At 50.5% G+C, this 27,300-nt stretch overlaps 1 protein-coding gene across 1 annotated transcript; it reads left to right on the top strand.

Annotated features, from left to right (window-relative positions):
- Snrnp200 (small nuclear ribonucleoprotein 200kDa (U5)) lies at positions 1–27,117 on the top strand. The gene is made up of 45 exons (XM_005400656.2): positions 1–165; positions 681–844; positions 2,107–2,278; positions 3,323–3,515; positions 3,964–4,019; positions 5,262–5,360; positions 6,010–6,162; positions 6,270–6,369; positions 6,539–6,675; positions 7,284–7,367; positions 7,459–7,632; positions 7,930–8,067; positions 8,302–8,457; positions 9,006–9,176; positions 11,082–11,275; positions 11,517–11,640; positions 12,764–12,913; positions 13,138–13,248; positions 13,797–13,928; positions 14,094–14,282; positions 14,511–14,708; positions 15,104–15,256; positions 15,362–15,442; positions 16,127–16,210; positions 16,662–16,768; positions 17,086–17,204; positions 17,479–17,633; positions 17,720–17,909; positions 18,104–18,277; positions 19,352–19,512; positions 20,067–20,294; positions 20,573–20,764; positions 20,847–21,025; positions 21,174–21,325; positions 22,275–22,383; positions 23,098–23,206; positions 23,661–23,850; positions 23,944–24,108; positions 24,290–24,411; positions 24,576–24,719; positions 24,803–24,979; positions 25,213–25,373; positions 25,462–25,543; positions 26,449–26,541; positions 26,637–27,117. The coding sequence occupies exons 1-45, from the start codon at positions 121–123 to the stop codon at positions 26,778–26,780; spliced, it is 6,411 nt and encodes a 2,136-aa protein (XP_005400713.1). The 5' UTR covers positions 1–120; the 3' UTR covers positions 26,781–27,117.
- The last annotated feature ends 183 nt before the right edge of the window (positions 27,118–27,300 follow it).

Raw genomic sequence — 27,300 nt, 5'->3', positions numbered from 1 at the left:
TTTTTTCCTCATTCGGTGCGTCCCTCTTGCGTCGTTCCTGCCTGGCGGGACTGGCTCGCAGCGGCAGTTTGTGGCGTGCGGTGTGGAGCGGGGCTCTAGGGGCCCCGAGCAGCTGCGGCCATGGCGGATGTGACTGCCCGTAGCCTGCAGTACGAGTACAAAGCGGTGCGTGTGATTTCGGGGAGGACTCTTGACGGAGGCACTGGGGGGTGGGGAGGCTGTGGAGGGGGTTTTAGCGTAAAGGCCTCCGAGACAGCCGCGAAAGCAAAGGGGAAATCGGATGCGGGAGAAAGTGGGATTACGTGACGACGGAATAATCCTCCTGGAGTTTGGCCCTGGTGGAACAGGATGAGCCTCTCTAGCGGGTTTCTAACAGTCCTTTCGGCGCCGGCCCTGCCCCCTTCTATTTGTTATCTGTCCGCGCGCCACTCTTTTCCCAAGTATGGTTATTATGGGGCACTATTAGGAGCAAGAATTTCTTGGCTGCTTATGCAGCCCCAGGGACTCAGCCCTGTGTTCATGCACAGCGTTATATGATGCTGTGTCTGTTCAAGAAAAATCCTTTATTCTGATTAGCGATGGTTATCGCATAGTTGCAAGGATTCTCCCGTCTGGTGTCAGTGTGATGTCAGAATTTGTTCTACTCATCGTGAAGCTGTGATCACGTGTGATCTTTACAGAACTCGAATCTTGTGCTCCAAGCTGACCGCTCTCTCATTGATCGGACCCGCCGGGATGAACCCACAGGGGAGGTGCTGTCACTGGTTGGGAAGCTGGAGGGCACTCGAATGGGAGATAAGGCCCAGCGGACCAAACCGCAGATGCAGGAGGAGAGAAGAGCCAAGTAAGTGCCAAGGGCATACTGTGTGTTCTTCATCCCCAAAGTTCATCCCCTTTAGCATTTTTGCTGAAATGTGTGGTGGTAGATAAGACACTGATTGCCTTAAAACAACATACTAAAGTTTAAAGTTTAGCAGAACATAAGAAATTAAATTCATTTGAACAAGAGCACCTAAAGTGGAAAGTAACTTAAGGATACTTTTTCTTTTTTAAAATGGATTTATTTATTTATTGACAGCGATCTTACATGTTAATTGCAGTACCTTTTTTTTTTTTTTTTTTTTTTTGGCCTTTTAGAGACAGGGTCTTAATATGCAGTTCAGGCTGGCCTTGAGTTCACTTTGTAGCCCAGGCTGGTCTCGAACTTGCAACGGTTCTCCTGCCTCAGCCTCCCAGGTGCTGGGATCTGGGATTACAGGCGTGTGCCGCCACACCTGGCTAATGGTACTTTTTCTAACATATATGTTTCTGACCCATAGTCAGATCTTAATTTTCTCCCAGATATGTTCAGGACTGTTGCTGTTCCCTTGTCTCAGTAATCCCCTCCCCATTATTAACCTCCCAACACTACTCTTTACGCTTGTCCATTTCCTCTTTATTGTCATACACTCAAGCAGCCACAGTATGAAAGATTTTTACGTTGTTTTGTTTTATTTTTTCCTTTTTGGGAGGTAGATTTCAAATTTTGCCTACTTTTTGAACTTCACTACACCATTATCTTTTTTATCTTGAACGGTTTTGTCTTCTCCCATCTTCTGCAATGAAGTCTCAAAAATTTCAAGGCCCAGATTAAATTAAGTACCTGTATTTGAAAGGAGTTTATGCACCATCATCCCTCCACTTTGTAGATTATATCTCCATTTCTGGTTTTGTTATAATTTGTTGGGAGTCAAGAAAGGTTGCAGTGGAGGTTCAGTTTCTCTGTCTAGAAGAAGGTAATGCATCTCAGAAGTAAAAAACTAGTCAAGATCCTATTGTATAAACTTGTCATACAGAGTATAAAGGGTTGTCTTTTAAAATTAAATGGGAGCGTGTCCCAATTTAATACTGGGTACATTTAGTGAGAGATTGATTTTCTTTCTGTCATGTCCCATAAAAACATGATTCCATAAATGATTAAGCCCAAGTAGAAATGATGAGTTAGGTTACTGTTTCCAAGTATTAGCTGAGTGTAGTGAAGCCGAGAAGGAAGGTCAGTGGGTCTGACCTAGCCTTGCTTCAGTGAGGACAGGTTTCTCATTTAGCATTGCACCCTTTGTCTATCAGGCGAAGGAAGCGAGATGAGGACCGGCATGACATCAACAAGATGAAGGGTTATACTCTGCTGTCTGAGGGCATTGATGAGATGGTAGGCATCATCTACAAACCCAAGACCAAGGAGACCCGGGAGACCTATGAGGTGCTGCTCAGTTTCATCCAGGCTGCTCTGGGGGATCAGGTGAGGCCATCTGGTGGTGGGATAAGGGTGGGGACATAAAAAAATTATAATGTGTTATGTGTGTATACCAATTCCCCACAGCAAATGAAGTCATCATGTACTGCAAACATGTACTAATAAAAGCCAAAATTAAAAAAAAGAAAAGAAGTCAAAACTAGGAGACACCAGAAGAACCCTGTCTGTGGATTTTTCTGTGTACCAGCTTCCTGTACTCATTTTCAGAAGTGGCTAGTACTTATGGAGCACTTAGTTTATGTGGAAATTCACATTATCTCCGTGACTGGGTGCTATTAATACGCACTTTTCATTTTACAGAAGAGAGATGTAAACTGCAGAATAATTAATTCTTCCAAGTCAGAGTTTGTATTTGGCAGTCAGGATAGGAATCCAGGTAGTCTGTCTCCAGAATCTTCGCTTTCAACTTTTATACACACATGATTACATTGAGCCTCCTCACGAGTCTCGGAGATTCTCTGGAGAAGGGGGTGCTAGAGGAAGTGTGCACAAAAATTACCAAAAGTGTGGCTGGATAGAGGGAGATGGCGAAGTGCCTCTTTTACCAGGAGACATGAAGCAAACTGTTCCAGAAGCTCTGTCCTATTTCAAAAACCACCTCTTTTTTTTTTTTCTTTTGTGCTGGGGATTGAATTCAGGGTCTTACATAGGCCAAGCACATAATCTACCATTGAGCTATAGCCACAGTCCTCCTAAGCTTTTTTTCCTGGGCCAATTTTGATTTTTGTAATGTATTGTTTTCTTTTTTTTTTTTTTGTAATGTTTTCTAACCCCTGCCCATGTAGCTACATAAGTTCGCACAGCTGTATCATTGTATGCATACCATCATACTATTTTACCTTTTTTTAGTATTTTTAAAAACAGGTTTTCCTGAAGTTATGTGACTGGGTGGCATTTTTTGTCGGTGTTAATGAAAATGGTCAGGGCTTGGGATGCATTTAAGGAGGGGTGGCTCTTCATGCGTTACCATCACATAGAGCTGGTTGGTGATTTTCTGGCTGTTGTTCTGAATGTTTGTTTTGTCACCAGCCACGTGATATCCTTTGTGGGGCAGCTGATGAAGTTCTGGCTGTCTTAAAGAATGAAAAGCTGCGAGATAAGGAAAGGCGAAAAGAGATTGATCTCCTTCTGGGTCAGACGGATGATACCAGATACCACGTGCTAGTAAACTTGGGCAAAAAGATCACAGACTATGGTGGAGACAAGGAAATCCAAAATATGGGTAACTGAGCTTTTGTGTCCTAATCATATTAACTGGTTTTTGTTTTGATTACCAAATCTGTATCTTCCAGCATCATTCACTGAAAAATCTGAATGGCAGTGAGTTCCCATAACCTGTTTTGTGTTTGTTGAAGAGCTATGTCTGATGGACAGAGGAATTCCTAGATTCCATCCCTTATTTCTCACTGAGACTCTTCTGTTGTGTAGAATATGGGAGAAAATGTAGGCAGAGCCTGGGGCTGAGTCAGCAGAGCAGGGCTGACCCCAGGATTGGTGGGTTGGAGAATGCCTTGGAGTGGGTAACACAGGTGGCTTTGTTAGGTTGATCACTTAAGCCTTCATGTGTCCTTAGACCTTAGTTCTGTCCTCAGGAGAAGCAAGTTGGGCAAATGGGGAGGAAACAGGCTCCAGTACCTCTTTTGCCGCTAACCGTCTTTCTAATTCCTCAGATGACAACATCGATGAGACCTATGGGGTGAATGTGCAGTTTGAATCTGATGAGGAGGTGAGCCATAAAGGGGATGGAACCCGTCTGCCTAAGTTTTAAGAGCTGTTAAGGTGACAGGGCTCCTTCCAGCGTCAAGACATTCCCTTGCTTAAGCCAGACAAATTTTATGGTGTTTTATGAGTGTCAGACTTAGAAATTTAGTGTTGTTTTGCTAGAAAATTGCTATGATTATCTTCAGATTTTCTAAAGCAAATTTAAACTAATATAAATTAATTTAAAACAAAGCAAGTGGATCAGCAAAGAGAAAGATAAAGATAAAATTCATTATATAGCTTGACTGAAGATAAACCTCACTATGTTTGACAGCATTTTTAACTTTTTATTGCAACAATTTCCAATTTCTTACTGTGTATCACCATTAGTTTCAGAAGAAAGCACATTTGCTGAAGAGCATAGTGTGCACATGGTTGATTAAGTAACAGTTGCAGCAGTCACCGGTCAGTGTTTACCATGTAATCAGAATTTCTAGACTATAAATAAGAATGAGTGGGGCACTTAAAACAACATTGGAAAGTTGGCTTCAAGTTCTCAGTGGGTCGATTTGCCTCTGGAGGTTTATAACAGGATAGAAGTAGGGCCTCACAGAAGAGTCAGAGGGCATAGCATTAAACTAAGAGCCAAGAATTCTAAATTTCATATTTTGGGCAGGTGATTTAGTCTTGGTTTCTTTTTCTGTAAAACAAGATAATTGAGAGAGATGATTGCTGAGCTCCCCCCTAAAGTATAGTTAATCGGACTTCATCGTTTTAAGTAGCAACAAACCAATGAGAAGGTTGCTCATAGCAGTTCATTTAGCAAGTGAACCTGGCAACATTCTGAGTGCACTTTGCAGTACTGAGTACAGGGGCAAGTAAGCCAAGCGCAACCTTTATGTGTCTGGATGTGGAAAAGATGCCTGCTTTTCCATACATGCGTTCACGCGGCTTTCTCTCCTGTCAGCCCAGAGGGCTTGTGTGCAAGTCCTGTATGTGTTTAGAGAGAGACTGTGGTCCATGCAGTGGCCATTGTGTCAGCTAAGGTGAGAAGCAGAAGTGAGAACAGAAGCATCTGAGAACCCATGGCAGTTGGCCGCTTTGTTAATGTACCCTGGACTGGGGCTGACCCTGGTTCCAGTAAGCCAGTGGTTTTGCCCGAAAGCTGTTGCTCTAACTTGAGCTCAGTAGGGTCATGTAAAGGAGAAGCTCTGTGGTGACACAGATGAGTTCCAGATTGTGGTTGAGCTTGGGGCTGTTTCCACAGGAAGGTGATGAAGATGTGTACGGGGAGGTTCGAGAAGAGGCATCTGATGATGACATGGAAGGAGATGAGGCAGTTGTGCGCTGCACTCTTTCTGCTAATGTAAGTACAAGTCTTTCCCATTGCTACAAGGCCAGGTTATTTCTGCTTATAGCAGTTCTTCCTTACATCTGTGTTCTCTTAAAAATTACTTACTGAGCCATATTTTGCTAGGGTGATCTACAAATTAGTTTCTTAGGTTTCAGTACTAGAGATCAAGCCCAGGGTCTTCTCCTGCTAAGCAAGTGCTCTGTCGCTGAGCTACATCCCCAACCCTTTAAATTACACTTTTGTGACAGGTCTCACTAACTCACCTGGGGTGGTTTTGAATTTGATTTGAAATCCTGCCTCAGAGGAGCTGGGGATTTAGCTCAACGGCACGGCACCTGCCTGGCAAGCGCGAGGTCGTGAGTTCGATTCCCGGTACCAAAAAAAGAAATCCTGCCTCAGCCTCCTGAGTAGCTGGAATTACTGGTGTGCACCACTGTGCCCAGCCATTCTTAGTGTGCTGATTTTCCTAGTTTCAGCCATCCCAAAGACATATGTTGATGAAATCAGGCTTGCTTCTGAACCCTGTGTAGCAGACTTCTTTTTCTTTGGAAATGCGTCAAAAGAAAGCAGGCCATGGAGTGGTGGGTGGCTTTGTTGCAGGTAGATGAAAGCTGTTGAAGCAAAGAGGACCTGGTGAGCTAAGTGCTGGTTACTTTTTCAGCTCGTAGCCTCTGGTGAACTGATGAGTTCCAAGAAGAAGGATTTGCACCCTCGGGATATCGATGCATTCTGGCTACAGCGGCAGCTCAGTCGTTTCTATGATGATGCCATCGTCTCGCAGAAGAAGGCAGATGAGGTGTTGGAGATTTTGAAGGTATGGCCGAGATGACACTGCTGTTCAGTGCACGTTGGCAGATGGGGACAGTGTTGGAAGCAGCAGATGGCAGTGTCCTTAATGGTGGTGTTACCTTCTGTCTCCAGACGGCCAGTGATGACCGGGAATGTGAGAACCAGCTGGTTTTGCTCCTGGGTTTTAACACATTCGATTTCATTAAAGTACTGCGGCAGCATCGGATGATGAGTGAGTATACGGTGCTGTTCCTGCTGTGTGTCTGTGCGCGCACGCACGTACAAGTGGGCTAGGATTGCATTCAGCCCTTCATTATTTTTCTTCCTACACCAAGACTGAAGGTTGGTTTTGTCTCACCCCCTCTTGTTCACCTTCCTTTTCTTCTCATTGTCCGTGGCAGTTTTATACTGCACCTTGCTGGCCAGTGCTCAGAGTGAACCCGAAAAGGAAAGGATCATGGGAAAAATGGAAGCTGATCCAGAGCTGTCCAAATTCCTGTACCAGCTCCATGAAACTGAGAAGGAGGATCTGATCCGAGTAAGGAGGGCTGGGGTGGTTTCTCATCTTGTCCCTCAGCTAGCGTTTGGTTTGTTTGCATCAGAGAAGGGACCGTGGCTAGAAGACTGCAGCATGAAGCTAAATTTCTGCTGAAAGCAAATGTTGAAGTAGTAAAGCATTTCTCTGAAGTCCTTGGGGGCTGTTACGGGTACAGACGAGAATCAACCCATCACATCGGTGGGGTCCAGGGACTGTCTTCGCCAGCACCCTGGGGCCTGAACTGTTTTCACAGGAAAAACACGGCATTTAGTGGAGGGACAGGATGCGTGTTTGCTTCATATCCCTTTAAGGGCTCTGTGTATTCTGTTCTGCATCTTCTCTCTTATGGTAATTTCCTTTGCTCTTTCTGATGGTCCTTGTGGCAGGTGTTTGACTGTAAAGTGCTGTCTTTCTGCTTGGCGACTCATTAGTCAGCACCTGTGTGTCCAGGGCAGTTAAACAAGAGCCCAGGACAGTGATGGAGTGTTGTGCTTTCTGTAAAGTTAAACAAGAACCCAGGACAGTGATGGAGTGTTGTGCTTTCTGTAAAGTTAAACAAGAACCCAGGACAGTGATGGAGTGTTGTGCTTTCTGTCTCTTGCCTGCAGGAGGAAAGGTCCCGGAGAGAGCGAGTTCGTCAGTCTCGGATGGACACAGATCTGGAAACTATGGATCTGGACCAAGGTGGAGAGGTAGGTACTAGATCATTTCCCAGGCCAGGGGAGGGGAAGTCATTGCGCAGCGGTCTCACTTCCTGTGTGTGGTTGTTTTTCACGTTTCCAGGCACTGGCTCCACGGCAGGTTCTAGACTTGGAGGACCTGGTTTTTACTCAGGGGAGTCACTTCATGGCCAACAAACGCTGTCAGCTTCCCGATGGCTCCTTCCGTCGCCAGCGTAAGGGCTATGAAGAGGTTCATGTGCCTGCTCTGAAGCCCAAGCCTTTTGGCTCGGAAGAAGTAAGTGAATTGTTCATCTCAGTTCTGCTTATTTCACCTCCCTTCCTGTTTGATTTCAGCCATTGACCAAAGCATAGCTTTGTCGCATAGATAGTCTTATCCAGAAATAAAGCTGCTTCAGAGTTTCCCATTCTGGTTTTGAGTCTTTGGGATAACATTGCTCTCTCTGGACTGGCCTTCAGTTGAGAGCTGTGTGGGAGATTGCCAGAGTGAAATCCTAACATTCCCACAGAAGGATGGCAATCCTATGCTCAAGGGTGCTGTCAGCATGATGCATTTAATGTTCCTTCTTTCTAGCAACTGCTTCCAGTAGAGAAGCTGCCAAAGTATGCCCAGGCTGGATTTGAGGGCTTCAAAACACTGAATCGAATTCAGAGTAAACTCTTCCACGCTGCACTGGAGACAGATGAGAACCTGCTGCTGTGTGCTCCTACTGTAAGTGCTACTCTGTCTGCCTTTTTTTGGTTGATCTTTGGTGGAATGCGGTCTAGTCTTTTGTTCACAAGATTGTTCTTAATCTTCACCTGTAGCCCGCAGTTCTTTGTTCTTTGATGGGAGACATGTTAAATGTCCAGCACATGCATCATTCTCTGTGTGGAGATGAGTGCAGGAAGCTAGGGCAGTGAACGTAACCAGGTAAACAGGCTGTCTGCCTCTGACCTCTCCCAGGGTGCCGGGAAGACCAATGTGGCCCTGATGTGCATGCTCCGCGAGATAGGGAAGCACATAAACATGGACGGCACCATCAACGTGGATGACTTCAAGATCATCTACATTGCTCCCATGCGCTCCTTGGTGCAGGAGATGGTGGGCAGTTTTGGAAAGGTAAGGCTAAGGGCTTTGCTGCGGAAGCACTGGGAGCAGGCCTAGGCGTTGTTGCAGTTCCTCTCAGTGCCTCCTGGGCCGTGATTCCCCATTTCCAAGGTGGATCTGGACCCACATCCAGAGTTTCAGAAGCAGGAGTGGCTTAAACCCCATGTGCAAGGGTCTAGGTCATCTCTGTCCTAGTGATCGTCTCCATTTTGTAGTGTTATGGACCATCCCATGGACATTGTTGATGGTGAATGTGCAGGTTGTAGCCCAGGTGTTGTTATCTGTGTGTTTCTATTTTCCTGATCTTATGTGGATAGGTCTCTCTGAGACACACTTGTTTTCCTGAGCGCAACATGGATTTCTTTTAGGAGTGTGTGTTCATCTGGTTTGATTCACCTCGTGCTTCCCTGCTCCTGGTACCTGCAGGAAGGTTGCTGTCCTTTTTCTCAGTCTTCCCCTAGCAGTGGAGCTCAAGGCGTCACACACACTAGGCAGGAACTGTGCCCTGAGCTCCACCATGTCCCTCCAGCGTTCTTGCCTCATGAGCCTCTCCTCCCTAGCGCCTGGCCACTTACGGCATCACTGTCGCAGAGCTGACCGGGGACCACCAGCTGTGCAAGGAGGAGATCAGCGCCACGCAGATCATTGTCTGCACCCCTGAGAAGTGGGACATCATCACCCGCAAGGGCGGTGAGCGCACCTACACCCAGCTAGTGCGGCTCGTCATCCTGGTGAGTGGGGAGCACTGTGGGATGGGAGTCCTGCTGGAGTGGGCAGGGTGCTGGGGATCATGGTGAATGTTTCTTCAATCAGCTGCTGTCAGGTTTGCTGTCCCCATTAATTAAGAATGGTGTTTGCCGTACTCCCCATACCATTTTTTTTTTTTTTACACCAGAGATGACTTGAAGTAGGTGTACACAAACCAAGCAAAAATCGGTTCAGTGTTCAGTCAGAGCATTGAAGGGCTTTACAAATTGATCAAGCCAGATGTGGTGGTACACACCTGTAATCCCAGCACTTGGGAGGCTGAGGGAGGACTGCCTCAAATTCGAGGCCAGCTTAGGCTACACAGTGAGTTCAAGGCCAGCCTGAACTACATAGCAAGACCCTGTCTCAAAAAAAAAAAAAGAAAGAAAGAAAAAATGGGTGATCATTTCTCAGAAGCAGCAAGTAAGGACTCAGGACATTGGACATTGTGTCCCTCCACGTGCACAGGCACACAGAGAGGAGGACTTTGCAGTTTGGTGTTTCCTTTTTTTTTTTTTTTTGAGAGTCTATATAGTCTAGGCTGGCATCAGACTTGGAACCCTGCTGCCTCAGCCTCCAGTGCTGGGATTACAGGCATGCACCATTACGCCAAATGTTTCTGGGAGTGAGAGCACATGCTGCTGTTTAGTGTTCTAAAGCAGGAGTTGGCATCTGTGACTACTGGTTTTTGTTTTACTGGAACACAGCTATACCCGTTTCTTTATGTATTGTTTGCAATTGCTTTTGTGCTAGAGTGGCAGAGCTAAATATTTGCGAATAATAACAAATATTTGTAAATAATAGCAAATGCATGTATTTCTAAGACATTTGTAAATAACAGGGACTATAAATCTAAAACATGACTTTGGGGGCTGGGGATTTAGTTCAGTGGCACAGCACCTGCCTGGCAAGCGCAAGGTCATGAGTTTGATTCCCAGTACTGGAAAAAAACCAAAAAAACAAATACAAACAAAAAACATGACATTGAACCTAAAATGCTGTCTGGCTGTTTAAGAAAAAATTTGCCAAAAACTGGGTGTGGTGGTGCACACCTGTAATCCCAGCACTTGGGAGGCTGAGGCAGGAGGATTATTGCAAGTTTGAAAACCAGCCTGTGGGGCTGGGGATTTAGCTCAGTGGCACACACCTGCCTGGCAAGCGCAAGGTCATGAGTTCGATTCCTGGTACCGGAAGAAAAACAAAAAACAAACAGAACCTTAAACAAACAAACAAACAAAAAACACAAGTTGAAAACCAGCCTGGGCTGCAAAGCGAGCTCAAGGCCACCCTGAACTGCACAGCGAGACCCTGTCTCAAAAAGACAACAACAATAAAAAAGTTTGCTAACCTCTGTTTTTGAGCCTTCCTATTCAAAGTCTTAAGAAGTAGCAGCGTGGAATAGGAGGTTGTAGGGTTCACCCCTTACGTTTGATGCCAGTATGCATGGTGACAAGGTCCTCCTGCGCTGAAGTGAAGTCTGAGAAGTGCTGCTATAAGCTATGTGAACTGTGATCAGGTTTTCTTGTCTGAAGTGTTAGAAGCTCCCAGGCGTGGTGGTGCATACCTGTAATCTCAGCACGTGCGAGGCTGAAGCAGAGGATTGCCATCAGTTTGAGGCCAGCCTGGGCTCAAAGCCAGCCTGAATTATATAATGAGACCCTGTCTTAAAAGAATAAATACATTAAGTTTTGTAAGCAAAGCAACTCAACTCACAGAGTGCTATTTCCATGCAATGCTGTATTCATTCTCCATCTCTTTGGGTTGAGATTCCTTTGTTGTCTTCCTCATTAGGCATCTTAGTTTACAGATATAAAACTGGATGAGTCCCAGGAAGGTGGGCTGTGTATGCTCAGGTCCTAGAGGTAATTTGCTGTCCTGCCATTCCTTAGGATGAGATCCATCTTCTCCATGATGACAGAGGTCCTGTCTTAGAAGCTTTGGTGGCCAGGGCCATTCGAAACATTGAGATGACCCAAGAGGATGTCCGACTCATCGGCCTCAGTGCCACTCTCCCCAACTACGAGGATGTGGCCACCTTTCTGCGTGTTGACCCTGCTAAGGGCCTCTTCTACTTCGACAACAGGTACAAGAGAAGACTAGGATACCCACTAGTGCAAGGAAAAGGCTGTGGGAAATAGAGCTGTAGTGACCGGTGAATTTACCTGTTTCCAAAGAGTGCTACTGTGTTGAGTTTTAGAAAAACCTCTGAGTTTCTATGTATGAATCCAAAAAGAGGAATAGTGCTCCCTGGGCTTTGGAAAGTACTCTTTGTTCCTGCGCTACTCCTTGCCAGGAGCCTCATGTGTTGAACTGTTAACTTTTAGCTTCCGCCCGGTGCCTCTGGAACAGACATATGTGGGCATCACAGAGAAAAAAGCTATCAAGCGTTTCCAGATCATGAATGAAATCGTCTACGAGAAAATCATGGAGCATGCTGGAAAAAATCAGGTGTGTTCATAGTCTGCTCTTGAACCTGTCCTACTCAGTTTTTGACTTACTGGTAATCTGGCATGACGGACAGAAGATTAAACACAAACACCAGTATTAGGAATGAGATAAATGGGTGACTCAGAACCTGCCCTCTGTCTGTGCCCTAAGGTCATCCAGGGGCTGGGGACATAGTCAGTGGTAGAGCATGTGTCTAGTGTGTGTGAGACCCTGGACACAAAACAGAAAGGCTAGCCAGGGAGTATTATAAACAGCTTCATATTCACACATTGCCTAACCTAGAAGACTCCCTGACTACAGCAGGGCACTAACATGGCCGAGATGAAATGGCTGGTAACAGTCATTCTGCAGCCATTAGCAATGTTGTTTAGGTGATTTAAAAGCTCTTGGAAAAGAAATCCCTGGGCCTGAAAATTCATTCTGTCCACACCATCAAGGGTCCTTATGGAAAAGATATGGGATATCTTACACCTAACGTACAAAATGGTTAAAATAAAGATTAAAATTAAAAATTAGTGCAAGAAATTTCACTAGGAAATTAGCACGATAAGAACTTTTTTGTTCAGCATAGCTTAGCAGTATTAACTGCGATACATAAGGAAAAGTGCCAAGGTATGTATTTATTTTCGTCTGATAAAAAGTATACAGATTTGTATGAAGAGACAAGCCTTGGTGCAGATAGTAGGAGGACTTTCATTTCCTGCCGTATGATACTGACCTCAGACTTCCTTCCTGTCAGCTTTTAATCAGTAGTGTAATGTGTCAGCTGTTATCTTTTAGATTATCTTCATGTGGCTTAGACTCTTGGGAGGGCCCTGACTGATTTCTTATTTGAGACCTCTGAATTTGCATTCATTGTATATTAAAACTTGCTTTCCACTGTAGGGTCCCAGGGTTGGTTTTGTTTCCCACTTGTGGGACTGTCTTGTCCTTGATGGGCACCTTGCTTGGGGTCTTGCAGGTCCTGTTTAAGTGTCTGCCAGGCCAGCATGCATTCTTCTCATTGCTCCTTTTTCCATGACTGTCGCTTCTGGTTATAATGGTGCAGCCTCTGCTTCCTCCTACTGACACCCGTGGCTGTGAGGCTGTCTGTAAACTCTGGTCAACTGTGTGTTCTCCTTAGGTGCTGGTGTTCGTCCACTCCAGGAAGGAGACTGGGAAGACGGCCCGGGCCATCCGGGACATGTGCCTGGAGAAGGACAGTCTGGGTCTGTTTCTGAGAGAAGGCTCAGCCTCCACAGAGGTTCTGCGGACAGAAGCAGATCAGTGCAAGGTGTGGGGATGCAGCCCGTTCCCTTGTTCCTCCCTGGTGACCGGTTCTGTGTTACCTCTCAGACCATGAGCACCAGGGTGCCACCGTTTGCTGTACATTACAGTGGTTGTGGGGATGGCTGGGTATGGGTATGGCTGTGGGGATGGATGAGGGGCAGGGCCTCATGGGAGATTCCTTCATTTCTGAGAGTGGAAGTCTCACCCTTGATTTTTCTCTGTTCCCAGAACCTGGAGCTGAAGGATCTGCTTCCTTATGGCTTTGCTATTCATCACGCGGGCATGACCAGAGTGGACCGGACACTGGTGGAGGATCTCTTTGCCGATAAACATATTCAGGTGAGGGCAGGCACAGCTTGAAGGAGCAGGTGCTGCAGGCTTCAGAAGACCTGAACTTTCAACAGCAGTGCCGTAGATGTGCTCCTGATGCTGCTGGCCCAGGTCAGAGGGTGGGTACAATAAATACAGCTTCATGCCAGCTCTCAGGCTCCACATACTGCAGGAGGGAAGATGAGTGAGGTTGGGAAGTGTCTGAGGGGTGACAAAGCAGGCACTTCAGTGAGTCCTCATTACTCCAGTCCTCTAAGGCCAGGACCCCATTTGTTTCTGCTTCTTGATCGCTGGGCTTGGAATTTTCCTGGAATTTTGTCAGTTACTAATACAGGTCTGTACTTCTGATGCTGAAGTGTCTCTGGAACATTGGAATGTTAATTCTTGAATAGATGAACTCAGGGACCCCCTTCCTCACTCTCCAAGTACTGGGACATACATATCCCCCAGCCCTGTCACTACCACCTGTTCCACCAGAAGCTGTGAGGTGAAAGCAGCCGTGTTTGCCCTGTGGTGGTGATGTCTGTGTTCCTCAGTACCTTGCTTTGCCTCCATAGGTTTTAGTTTCCACAGCAACTCTGGCCTGGGGTGTGAATCTTCCTGCCCATACTGTCATCATCAAAGGCACCCAGGTATACAGTCCCGAGAAGGGGCGCTGGACAGAACTGGGAGCGCTGGATATCCTGCAGGTACCGAGCCTTTGCATTTATTCCCAGTGTGTGGGTGACCTGTGCCTACAGGGCATGGAGGCTGGAAAGACCTCGGGTTAAAGGCTGGGTTCTGTATTGTGGAGCCCAGAATTAAAACTGGAAGCTCTCCGGTTTTAGTCTTTTTCATTGCTGTCTCTGATTTAGATGCTGGGACGTGCTGGCCGACCGCAGTATGACACCAAGGGCGAAGGCATACTCATCACGTCTCACGGCGAGCTGCAGTACTACCTGTCCCTCCTCAACCAGCAGCTGCCTATTGAGAGCCAGATGGTGTCGAAGCTGCCTGACATGCTAAATGCAGAGATTGTGCTAGGCAATGTCCAAAACGCAAAGGTAGAAGAGGGCTCTGCCCTGGCGCTTCATGCCTTCCCCGGCTCCGTGAGGGACCGAGGTTGCAGGGGTGGAGGGTTCCTACTGAGGTACCGTAGGTCAGCAGTATTAAGACCCTCCACCCTCCACTCTTGTTTCCTAGTTGGGAATTAATTTCTAAGCCCTCTGTGGGAGCTTTGCGTTAGACATCAGTACTTTCCCCTGCCAAGAACCATGAGGTATCTCTCGTAGGACGCAGTGAACTGGCTGGGCTATGCCTACCTGTATATCCGGATGCTTCGATCCCCAACCCTCTATGGCATCTCTCATGATGACCTCAAGGGAGATCCCTTGCTGGACCAGCGCCGACTAGATCTCGTTCACACCGCTGCCTTAATGCTCGACAAGAACAATCTGGTCAAGTACGATAAGAAGACAGGCAACTTCCAGGTGGGTGGCGTGAGGGCTTTGGATGATGGTTTCAGCAAAGCTGCTAGGGCCTGTGAAGCATTTCAGGTTGCCCTGTGGCCTTAACAGAGTGCTGGTTTCCTCATCGCCTGCTGCTTAGATTGTCCTGGGCCCTGTGAGCCTCTGAACTGCTAAGGTGGCCTTTCCTTCCTTGTAGTGGGGTTGAGGTAGACAGTGCAGGTGTTCTGTGTATGTCGACGTCGGATCTCTGTTGGTCAGTTCATTGTGCCATCTTTCCTGATGTGCTGAGTCACTTTTACTGTGCAGGGACTTGCCCTGCCAAGAGCCCATGCTCTTGTCCCATTGGGACAGTAACCGGGCAAGTTAGAGGTTGGAGCTCACTAGGGCCAGCGTTGCATGGAGTCTTCCTTCTCTAGGTGACAGAACTGGGCCGTATCGCCAGCCACTACTACATCACCAACGACACAGTGCAGACCTACAACCAACTGCTGAAGCCCACCCTCAGTGAGATTGAGCTTTTCCGAGTTTTCTCACTGTCCTCAGAGTTCAAGAACATCACTGTGAGAGAGGTGCGCCTGAACGGCTTGCCAGGATGGGATGTGGTACCCACTGCCGGGCTGCTGGATGGCTTCTTGGCCACTTGGCTCTTGCTGACCTGTCTCCCCATGTGACAGGAGGAGAAGCTGGAGCTGCAGAAGTTACTAGAGAGGGTGCCCATCCCTGTGAAGGAAAGCATCGAGGAGCCCAGCGCCAAGGTGAGCACCTGTCCTCTAGGGAGTTTCCATAATCATCCGAAAGGAGAACCTTGATTCTGGGTTCTTGCTTGTTGACCTGTACATCTTCCACTCTGGGGGCAGTTTGCTAGGGCTTGAACGCAGAACCTTGCACACAGGGTGCTGCACCCTACCACTGAGGTACACCCCATTCCCAGCTCCTCCTCTTTCTGTACCCTTCTCACTTTTTCTTTTATGTGGAGTAATGTTTGTAAAGAAGAGCTGTGGAAGATTTTAGTGGCAAGGTGTTTTAGTTACTTTTCTCTCGTTGCTGAGACAAAATATCTGACGCCCACAATTAAGGAAGGAAAGGTTTATTTAGCTCACAGTCTGTGGAGGTTTCAGTCCATACTCCGCTGGCTCCAAGGCAGGGTGGCACATGGCAGGGGGCTACCGTTTGTGGTAGTAGAAGATAGCAAAAAGCAGCCAGAGGGAAAGGGAAGAGTGGTGCTAAGCAGGCTCTTTCTCTGTCTTACTATGGAAACTACCTGGCCCAGGGTGGGGGTAGTGCTCACACCCATAGTCCCAGCATTGGACTGTGGATCAATCAAAAATTTAGAAGCTCGCCCCATGACAGCATGAGGCTTTGAGGGGACATGCATACACAAACCATAACACAGAAGTGTCCGTGGGCCTCCCTCGGGCTGACTGTGCTTCTAATTCTAGATCAACGTGCTCCTCCAAGCCTTCATCTCCCAGCTGAAACTGGAGGGCTTTGCGCTGATGGCCGACATGGTGTACGTGACACAGGTGAGGCATGGCTGAGCCAGGCCGGGGCAGCTCTAGTGCCTCGCACGCTGTGCGCGTCCTGGAGAAAGGAGCCCTGACGCTAGTAGGCTGGTGATGTGGCGTGTCTGGTACTTGGCGCTCATGTACTTCAGCCAGTGTGCCGCAGCGTTCCTGTGCGTGTGGGAAGGGCAGGCCTTAGGGCTGCTGGGGGTGCTGTAGGCCCTTAGAGACTGGGAGGTCGCTGGACAGAGAAGTGCCTTACCCTTGTGCCTGCAGGGCTCACAAATCCAGAGATGGCAGGGGGTTTTATTAGCTCCACTTTTCCACCTGCAAGGGTGGGAGACAGGACTGACTGCAGCAGGGACTTTGTGCTGAGTTAATAAGGGGGGTTGGGTCAGTTTGTGCTGGTTAAACTGAGTGTAGATGGGCCTGGGGCTGGAGACCTCACAGCAGACACTTCACTTCTCCCCAGTCGGCTGGCCGGTTGATGCGTGCGATCTTCGAGATTGTCCTAAACCGAGGTTGGGCGCAGCTCACAGACAAGACCCTGAACCTCTGCAAGATGATCGACAAGCGCATGTACGGAACGGCCCAGTGAGCGGGCCTTGGCATCAGCAATTGGGGTTCCCATACTGGGGGTGTGAGGGAAAGCCTCCGGTGCGTCTGCCGTCCAGTTCTGCTGCCTGAAGTGTGACGCAGACCTGGGTGGCAGTTGAGAAGGCCCCGGGTGGCGCTGGGAGTTGGAGGGGCAGCCACTGTGGGCTCTCCCGCCTCACTGCCAGTGTAGCATCCGGTGCTGCTTTTCATGACCTTGTCTTGTGTGGTCACAGCTGAGCCGTGACGAAGGCAGTTCGTTACAGCACTGCAAAAGGACCCACAGCCATGTCTCCTGACAGGTGGCAATCCATGTGTCCCCTGCGCCAGTTCCGCAAACTCCCTGAGGAGGTAGTGAAGAAGATTGAGAAGAAAAACTTCCCCTTTGAGCGTCTGTATGACCTGAATCATAACGAGATAGGTGTGTGTGAAGCTCTCTTCTGGTCCGACAGCCGGTGCCTCTCAGCCTCTGGGCCCTCCAGGTCTAGGCCTTGTGCACCAGTAGCCTGTGTCACCTCTGTGTCCCACTCACGTAGGCTCGCCCCCGCCTCAGAGCCTGACGCCTTGCGTCTCCTCCAGGACTGAAAGACCTGCCTGGGGGTGTGGACTCTGCCCTTTCCATGGTGTCCCAGGCCGCATTTGCAGCTGTGCTGGCCATCTGGGTGCAGCCTGCACACCCTCTGGTTTCCTCTTAGGGGAGCTCATCCGAATGCCGAAGATGGGGAAGACCATCCACAAGTATGTCCACCTGTTCCCCAAACTGGAGTTGTCGGTGCACCTGCAGCCCATCACACGCTCCACCCTGAAGGTGGAGCTGACCATCACACCGGATTTCCAGTGGGACGAGAAGGTCTGGCCGTGCGGGGCCGCGGGCGCTGGTCAGAGGTGTGAGTATCATGCTGGCTCACGCTCCTCTCCCCTGTGCTCGGTTGGCAGGTGCACGGCTCATCGGAGGCCTTCTGGATTCTGGTGGAGGACGTGGACAGCGAGGTGATCCTGCACCATGAGTACTTTTTGCTCAAGGCCAAGTATGCCCAGGACGAGCACCTCATTACATTCTTCGTGCCCGTCTTTGAGCCGCTGCCCCCTCAGTACTTCATCCGAGTGGTGTCTGACCGCTGGCTCTGTGAGTGTCTCCTCTCGGGGTCCCCTGGAGCAGGCTGTCGGGGACAGGGGAGGGCTTCCTGCTCCTGTCGTGCATGTGCCTTTGTAGAGGGAGCTGCAGAGCTGTGGGTGCTGGCTGCTGCCTGGCTGGGTTTCCAGCACTCACCGTGGCACTCTGACAGAGTGCTTCCTACTCTCTCATTTCTTTTCTGACAGCGTGTGAGACGCAGCTGCCTGTCTCCTTCCGCCACCTGATCCTCCCAGAGAAGTACCCACCTCCCACCGAGCTGCTGGACCTGCAGCCCTTGCCTGTGTCTGCGCTGAGGAACAGTGCCTTTGAGAGCCTTTACCAAGATAAATTTCCTTTCTTCAATCCTATCCAGACTCAAGGTGGGTGCTTGCTTCCCTCGAGCCTTTTCAGGTCGTCTGGAGGCAGGAAGGCTCCTCAGCAGGCAGGGAAGGGTGCTCAGCTGCTTGGTGGGCCTGGAGCTCATCAGCCTGGCCGCTGGCCCCAGGACGTTTTCTCTCAGAAATTGCTGCTTCCTGTTAGGTTTACTTGGCTGCCCTGCAGCTCTCCATGGTGCTGTCTCACCAGAAGAGCAAGGCTGTCGTGATGTGTGGCCCTTTCTCAGGCTTCAGGTGCCAGTCCCCTGCTCCTGAGCACCGGGATTGCCCTGGAGTGCATGACTGATGGAGGCCTCTGCTCCTGTCATTGAAATGGTGTCTGTGGGCGGAGCAGGAACTGTGCTCTAGGTGCTTGGTTGAGCATAGCTCCAGGGTTTTCTTTCTTGTTTCTCCTGTCCTCCTCCTGATGAGGTTGCTTTTGGGATATTACAGTAGTGCCCTCTCCTCTCTGCAGTAGTGGGGATGAACCCAGGGCCTTTGCACTGAGTTACATCTGCAGCCTCATTCATTCATTCATTCATTCATCATTCATTTGGAAACAGGGCCTTGCTAAATTGCCCAGATTGGGCTTTAATTTGTGATCCTCCTGCCTCAGCCTCCCACAGTGCTGGGATTACAGGCATATGCCACCACGCCCGGATAGTGTCTTACTTTATACATGAGGACACTTGGGCGTAGAGAGGAACCCAGCTGAACCAGCTAATCAACAGCAGAACTTGGATTTTAACAGTCTTGATTCCAGGGCTTGGGCTCTTACTGTCTGTTAAACTATTTCCACAGTCAGGTGCTAAAGCAATGGAGAAAGGCCTTGTTCTGCAGTTCTTGGCTTGCCCCACCAACCTCTAGGGGCCCTGCACTCATCCCAGCCCTCCCCTGCCCTGTTTGTGGGAGCAGAAAGTGGGGTGCAGGGCTCAGCAGGCTGTGTTCCCGGCTCCCAGGCCCCTGCCCCACTGTCTGTACCGCACGGTGCTGGCTCTGGGTCTCCTGGCTCTGTCCCCTGCTGAGTGCTGCTGCCTCCCAGCCGGCGTCCCTGACCTCACACTGCCTCTTGGTCTCCAGTGTTCAACACGGTGTACAACAGTGACGACAATGTGTTCGTGGGCGCCCCCACGGGCAGCGGGAAGACGATATGTGCGGAGTTCGCTATCCTGCGCATGCTGTTGCAGAATTCAGAAGGGCGCTGTGTCTACATCACGCCCATGGAGGCCCTGGCAGAGCAGGTGTGTGGCGAACTGTGGTCTGTGGGTTTCCCTGGAAGCTGTTTCAGTGGGGATTCCAGATGAAGGGATTTTATTGCTGTTACTGTTTTGAGACAGGACCTCACTGTGTGGTCCAGGCTGGTCTTGAACTCACTGTGTAGCCTAGGCTGGCCTCAAACAATGGTGATCCTCCTGCCTCAGCCTCCCAACTGCTGGGATTATAGGCATGTATCACTGCACCCAGCCAGATTGTTTTCTAAACCCTGACATTTTCACAGTATTTGCTGAAGAGAAACTTTCCCGTCACTAGAAGGCTGGTTTGGAATTAGAAAGTGACATAAGCTGGACATGGTGAGGGGCACCTGTGGTCTTAGCTCCTTGGGAGGCTGAGGTGGGAAGACTGCTTGAGCCCAAGTGTTTGGCACCGGCCTGTGCAATGTAGAAATCCTGTTTCAAAAGAATAAGAGCATGAACCCTGCAGGGCAGCAGGACTCTCTCTAGCCTCTGCGTTTCCCTCATAACAAGGGAAAGACGCCCGGCATGCCTTGGTCCTTAGGCCCCTGCCCTCCCGCCAGGTGTACATGGACTGGTACGAGAAGTTCCAGGACCGGCTGAGCAAGAAGGTGGTGCTCCTGACAGGCGAGACCAGCACAGACTTGAAGCTCCTGGGCAAGGGCAACATCATCATCAGCACGCCCGAGAAGTGGGACATCCTGTCCCGGCGCTGGAAGCAGCGCAAGAACGTCCAGAACATCAACCTCTTCGTGGTGGACGAGGTCCACCTCATAGGGGGCGAGAACGGGGTACAGTGGGACCGTGGGTACCAAGGGGCCGGCTGGGCAGAGAGTAGGGTCTCTCTGCTGAGGGTGCTGCTGCTGCCTTGCTCCCCAGGCTGGTGGGCGACTTTGGGGGCAAGTCCTGTAAAACAACACAGCCTCAAGGAGGCTGAGTGCTGTGGGGTGTGGAACCCTCATTGGAAGGAGGAATTGGCGCCTTTCAAGGCCACTGGGCAGCGGACAAGGGAGTGGGGAGGTGGAGGCTGGGGCCTGTGGGCCCAAGTGACCCCCACCCTCTCCCCCAGCCTGTCTTAGAGGTGATCTGCTCCCGGATGCGCTACATCTCCTCCCAGATCGAGCGGCCCATCCGCATCGTGGCCCTCAGCTCCTCACTGTCCAACGCCAAGGATGTGGCCCACTGGTTGGGCTGCAGTGCCACCTCCACCTTCAACTTCCACCCCAACGTGCGCCCCGTGCCCTTGGAGCTGCACATCCAGGTAGGGCCCGCTGTCCCGGTCCTGTGCGACCCGAGGAGCAGGTACGCTGGTCGGCAGCCTTAGTGTCTTCCTTGGTCTCCAGGGCTTCAACATCAGCCACACACAGACGCGCCTGCTGTCCATGGCTAAGCCTGTGTACCACGCCATCACCAAGCACTCACCCAAGAAGCCCGTCATCGTTTTTGTCCCGTCTCGCAAGCAGACCCGCCTCACTGCCATTGACATCCTCACCACTTGTGCAGCCGACATCCAGCGGCAGAGGTGGGGGCCTAGCTTTCCGGGCGGGGCTCAGGTCAGGATGGCGTGAAGGGCGTCCCACTGACGAGCAGGGGTGAGCCGCGTCGGCTCGGGATGCAGGGTCTCCGCAGAGGCTTAGAACCCCAAGTTGAGCCTGTGCTCATGCTGCCAGGTTCCTGCACTGCACCGAGAAGGATCTGATCCCGTACCTGGAGAAGCTGAGCGACAGCACACTCAAGGAGACGCTGCTGAACGGCGTGGGCTACCTGCACGAGGGGCTCAGCCCCATGGAGCGGCGCCTAGTGGAGCAGCTCTTCAGCTCGGGTAAGAACCTCAGCGCTGGAGCAGAGTGCAAGCCCAGGCGGTGGTCACCTTCAGGTGGGAGTGACCTTTCTCTGCTGAGTGTCAGTCGTCTTCCTAGTTGTTCAGCACCACTTTGTTACCTTATTTGAGCCCCCAAGACTGCTGTGATGTAGGCATAGACACCAGCCCAGCCAGCTGATGAGAGAACAGGCAGGCCTACAGTTGCTGTTTCAGAACCTGGTTTTCTTAAGCTGGGTGTGGTGCACACCTGTAATCCCAGCCCTTAGGAGGCTGAGGCAGGAGGGTCACCATGAGTTTGAGGCCAGCCTGGGCTACATATTGGTCGCAAGGCCAGTCTAACTAGGTAGCAAGACCCTGTCTCCAAAAAAAACAGTCTAGGACTGTTTGGCCACTAGTCCTGGTTCTATGTGGACACCAGACTCCCTGCAATAGTTAGCTCGCAGGTATATAGTTCAGAGGAGATCTTCGATTTCGCGCAGGGTGGTCCGTTGCCCTCTGTCCCTTGGTGACCTGTGGCATTTCCTGCAGAGTGTTAACCATTCTGACGCTGTTTGGAGCCTGAGTGTAGATGCTCCTCCACAACTGCCCACTCTCCCTACTTGATTTGAGACTGCCTAGCGTGGGGCATGGTCACAGTGAGCTCAGTTTCGCTGCCATGTGGTGGCTGCTGGCGGTGGCTGGATTGGTGTCTGCCCTTTCGTCAGTGCCAGTCTGTGGGGCAGTGCAGACCTTACTCTCACTGGGCTTTGGATTCTACCCCAGGACAGTCGCAGGGCCAGCACCAGGCACCCACAGTATAGAGTGCTGCCCTTAGTCCTGTCAGTCCTGTTCCCAGCCTGCCTTGCTCTGAGTTGTGAAACATAGTGTAAGGTTCCCACTGGCTGCCCACGGAGGCTGTGCCTCACCCAGAGAACCTTACCCTCAGCCTGCCTCTCCCTCTGCTGCCCAGGGGCCATCCAGGTGGTGGTGGCTTCTCGAAGTCTCTGCTGGGGCATGAACGTGGCCGCCCACCTGGTGATCATCATGGATACCCAGTACTACAATGGCAAGATCCACGCGTGAGTGTCCACAGTGCTGTGTCCCTGCACCCCTCCTCCATCTGCGAGTGCAGAAAGGGCAGTCAACGTGCAGCCAGGATTCCACCCTGGCCAGGTCTGGGTTTCCAATCAGGACCTGGGTGCACACTGGCTTGGTAGTCACTGTCCCCCACATTGGAGCAGGTTGCACAAACAGGAGCTGAGAACAAGAGGGAATATCAGTGATTAAGTCATTAACCTGTTCGTTTTACAGATTAGGAAAAGTGAGTTGGTCAGGGTCACTGTGTAATGACAGGTGTGAAGTAACAAGGTCAGTCTTTCTCAGAAAAAGCCTGAATAATTTAACTCGATATTTTCAGAAATGCAGAGGATTTAGACATGAATTTTGGTTCATTTCTAATGTCCGGACCTGCTTCTTGGTTTGCCTTTAAGTTAGATGACAACTTGTCAGATGCAGCGTTTTTTGCAAAGCTTGGCCTGCACATTTACTCCTTTAACGGGAAGTTACTTCGCCTTTGGCCTTAGATGGATGGGTGCTTTGGTTCAAGGGCTTGGCAACAAATCCCAGACCCCTTCCCTTGAAAACGAACCTGCCATGTAGGTAGCAAGTGAAAGGCAATTATAACTTTCACTGTAACGTGACCTTGTCTGTGCACCTGTACCTCTTCTCCTTGGGCGTGTGAGGCAGTCCTGTGTTGTAAGTGTGCTCTCCTTTTCCTTCTCTGCTGCCTCCAGCTATGTGGACTACCCCATCTACGATGTGCTGCAGATGGTGGGCCATGCCAACCGCCCCCTGCAGGACGACGAGGGCCGGTGTGTCATCATGTGTCAGGGCTCCAAAAAGGTCAGTCTTGGAGGCGTGTGACACCTGGACATTCTGAGCCTCAACAGATAATTTTTCTTTTCATAGATGCCTTTAAAAAACCTTTTAGTCTTTTTCAACTTTTGCTCCTTATTTTCACTTGATTTTGATTTGCTTTTTTGCAATACTTTGTCTTTGATTATTTCTTCTTTTTTTTTTTTGGTCTTTTTGAGACAGAGTCTCGCTATGCAGTTCAGGCTGGCCTTGAGCTCACTTTGTAGCCCAGGCTGGTCTCGAACTCCCAAGGATCCTCCCAGCCTCCCGAGTGCTGGGACTACAGGCGTGTGCCACCATGCCCACTTTTTTTTTGGTGTTTTTTTCCCAGTACCGGGAATCGAACTCGTAATCTTGCACTTGCCAGGCAGGCGCTGTGCCACTAAGCTAAATCCCCAGCTGTCTTTGATTATTTCCATCTTTCCCCTGCCTCAATCCATAGGATTTCTTCAAAAAGTTCTTATATGAGCCATTGCCGGTAGAATCTCACCTGGACCACTGTATGCATGACCACTTCAATGCTGAGATTGTCACCAAGACCATCGAGAACAAGCAGGATGCTGTGGACTACCTCACCTGGACCTTTCTGTACCGCCGGATGACGCAGAACCCCAATTACTACAACCTGCAGGGTCGGTGGGCTCCAGAGTGCAGGGTCCCTGGTGGTTCTCTCCGCCCCATTTGGGTGTCTCCCTGACCCACCTGCATGCTTCTTGTCCCCATAGGCATCTCCCATCGCCACTTGTCCGATCACTTGTCAGAGCTAGTGGAGCAGACGCTGAGCGACCTGGAGCAGTCCAAGTGCATCAGCATCGAGGATGAGATGGACGTGGCGCCTCTGAACCTGGGCATGATCGCTGCCTATTACTACATCAACTACACCACCATCGGTGAGCTCAGGCGCAGCGACTGCTGCTCCGCGTCTGCCTGCCTGTCAGTGAGAAGCCTGGTCTTGTGTGGGGGTCTGAAGCCCACTGGCATGACGGGACGGGGCCACAGTGCCCATGTGGGAGCGGATGGTATCGCGGGAGTGCGGGGCAGCCCAGGCAGCTCACATTCATTCCTATGCAGAGCTTTTCAGCATGTCGCTGAACGCCAAGACCAAGGTGCGCGGGCTCATCGAGATCATCTCCAACGCGGCGGAGTATGAGAACATTCCCATCCGGCACCACGAGGACAACCTGCTGCGCCAGGTGAGGCTGTCCGTGGAGCGGGACCTTGGCCCCAGGGCTCCATTCTCATACATCCTTGCACCTCCCCACCTCCCTGCCCCTGGGGAGCCGGGCCGTGTTGGGCTTCACTGGTCTTGGGCAGTGTCCCTGGTTCCTGCACATCACAGCTGTTCCTCCTCATTCAGTTGGCTCAGAAGGTCCCCCACAAGCTGAATAACCCGAAGTTCAATGATCCGCATGTGAAGACCAACCTGCTGCTGCAGGCTCACCTGTCCCGCATGCAGCTGAGTGCCGAGCTGCAGTCAGACACAGAGGAGATTCTCAGCAAGGTAAGGCGGGGTGAGCGGGACATGGTGGGTCAGAGGCAGCTGAGAGGGCTCTGTGTGACCTACCTCCTCTCCGCCCCACCCAGGCAATCCGGCTCATCCAGGCTTGTGTGGATGTGCTCTCTAGCAATGGCTGGCTCAGCCCTGCACTGGCAGCCATGGAGCTGGCTCAGATGGTCACCCAGGCCATGTGGTCCAAGGACTCCTACCTGAAGCAGCTGCCACACTTCACCTCAGAGCATATCAAGCGCTGCACGGATAAGGTGAGCCAGACGGGGCTCATGTGCTGGGTAGGAATGCCCGAGAGCCAGGTGTCCTGGACTGGATGGATAGGGGAGTTGGCAACTGCAGGTTCCATGCTGAGATGCTGACAGGCTGCTGCGTGTGGAGCTGCCTTTTGTAAGGTGATCTGAGAGTGGAGGAAGTGACATTAGTAGCCCTTCGGAGCTGGGTCACTTGCCAGTGTCCTCTCCTGAGCTCTGCCTGCCCCCTGCAGGGAGTGGAGAGCGTCTTCGACATTATGGAGATGGAGGATGAGGAACGAAACGCACTGCTTCAGCTCACGGACAGCCAGATTGCGGATGTGGCCCGCTTCTGCAACCGCTACCCCAACATTGAGCTGTCTTATGAAGTGGTGGAGAAGGACAGCATCCGCAGGTGAGCCTGGGCGCCCGCGGGAACAGTGTGAGGCTGTGCTGAGCACCAGCGGCTGCATCCCTCATGCACTGTCCTGCTTTCCCCACAGCGGTGGGCCAGTTGTGGTGCTGGTGCAGCTGGAGCGAGAGGAGGAGGTCACAGGCCCCGTCATCGCGCCTCTCTTCCCACAGGTACATCCCGGAGCCTGGCTTTCCTGGGGGTTCTTTGGGGCCCATCCACTGGCTAGGTCTCTGGTACATGGTACATTTTCCGTGGTGGGAGAGAATTTGAGTCATAAGGAATTCACAAAGCTGAGAATTAATCTTGGGGCCATGGATTTTTTTTTTTTCTGCTTATTTTTAGATAATTTGTTGTTGGTCTGAGTAACTGTTACAATGCATGTGTCTTGAAATGGCTCCAGGGCTTGGGCTTTCCTAGTTGGTGTTTTGGTTGTTCAGTCTCCTTGGTCAGTTGTACTTTATTGAGCTTCTGGATGGTGATTCTTTATCATCAGAAAGAAAATCTGATCTGCTTAAATGGAGCATTATTGCAGGCTGGCAGCAGAAACCAGATCAACTTCATGTTTAGTACTATAAACCTTTTTCTATAGGGTCTGAGGAAGGAGCGTGTTAGACTGGGACACGTGGGTGTTGGGACAGTGGAGTGGCCTGCAGAGGGGCCTTATCAACAGGCAGGGTTTCAGAGGCCTCCACAGCAGCAGGCTGTGTCCTCAGGCTGTGCTTGGGTCCTCGGCAGCAGGCTCCTGTCCAATGAAGGTTTCCTCCTCTGGCATGTGTGCTTTATACTTAGAAGCTGCCAGGCCCCAAAGGTTCGCTCTCTAGTGGTGAAAAGGACTGAATGACAAGGGACCTTGGGACAAGGAAATGAGCCACAAGCAACAAATGAGTTCACCGTCCTACAGATTAAATCCATTGAGACACCTTTGAGTTTCAGAATCTTAATTGTATCAAGTTGTGTTTCTGGGAGGAACTTTGGGAAGCTTTCTGATCTTTGTTGTCCTGCTTTATAACCATTCTCAGTTGCCTATGGCATTGGGCTTTCTATGCTGAAATATTTTTGTCTTTGGCCACTGCAGAAACGTGAAGAGGGCTGGTGGGTGGTGATTGGAGATGCCAAGTCCAACAGCCTCATCTCTATCAAGCGGCTGACTCTGCAGCAGAAGGCCAAGGTGAGTGTCACCGGCCCTGTAGCTGTCCCAGGTGGGCAGGGTGGTAGTGCGTCCCCTGGCTCTGAGCTGCCCTGACTCCTGCCTGCTTTCTCCAGGTGAAGTTGGACTTCGTGGCCCCAGCCACCGGCGCCCACAATTACACCCTGTACTTCATGAGTGATGCATACATGGGCTGTGACCAGGAGTACAAGTTCAGCGTGGATGTGAAAGAAGCTGAGACAGACAGTGACTCGGACTGAGCCTGAGCCCCAGGCATTGACTCTTGGCTAGAAGCGGGTTGGTCCTGAATCAAGAATGGGTGCAGCCAAGGGACGCCGGTTATGGAGATCATATCGTTGGCCCACGACCTGGCCAGTTGAAGCTGGTGCCATCCCTGCCCCCTCCTCTCTGCCTTTGCAGTGCAAGGCCTGGGTCTGGCATGCACTGGCATCCAGCAGACAAACTGTGTGTTGCATCTGTTGTCAGGCTCTTTGTAGTTCCTTTTGTCAGGCAGTCTAACAAGTGACAACTTGGAGGAACCTTCTGTCCTTTCAGTGATTCCAAATTAAATGTTTCTTAACCTAAGGCATTAGCCAACAAGATGTGTTTTTTAGCCAGGTACTTGCTTATTGAGTATTTGTGGAAGACGGAACTGCCCTTTGGTTAAGCGTCAGCCTGGTGGGGCAGACTGGCACGGGCCTCTCTTGGGTGAGGCTTTCTACCTCAGTACCCATTGTTACCTCCCTCTGGGGTGTATACACCCCAGGTTAGGTGTTCTCA

The sequence above is a fragment of the Chinchilla lanigera genome, unplaced genomic scaffold, assembly GCF_000276665.1.
Source record: "Chinchilla lanigera isolate Chin_1 unplaced genomic scaffold, ChiLan1.0 scaffold00069, whole genome shotgun sequence".
In the NCBI taxonomy this organism is placed as follows: Eukaryota; Metazoa; Chordata; class Mammalia; order Rodentia; family Chinchillidae; genus Chinchilla; species Chinchilla lanigera.
Note: the sequence above shows the minus strand (reverse complement) of the source record. Positions and strands in the feature narration are given on the sequence as shown.

Bases quoted from the DNA above. Each gene is read 5' to 3' on its own strand.
- Snrnp200 (XM_005400656.2), top strand. From the start codon at position 121: ATGGCGGATGTGACTGCCCGTAGCCTGCAGTACGAGTACAAAGCG. The intron at 16,211-16,661 runs GTGAGGCATGGC...ACTTCTCCCCAG, and splicing joins ACATGGTGTACGTGACACAG to TCGGCTGGCCGGTTGATGCG. The intron at 24,720-24,802 runs GTAAGGCGGGGT...CGCCCCACCCAG, and splicing joins CAGAGGAGATTCTCAGCAAG to GCAATCCGGCTCATCCAGGC.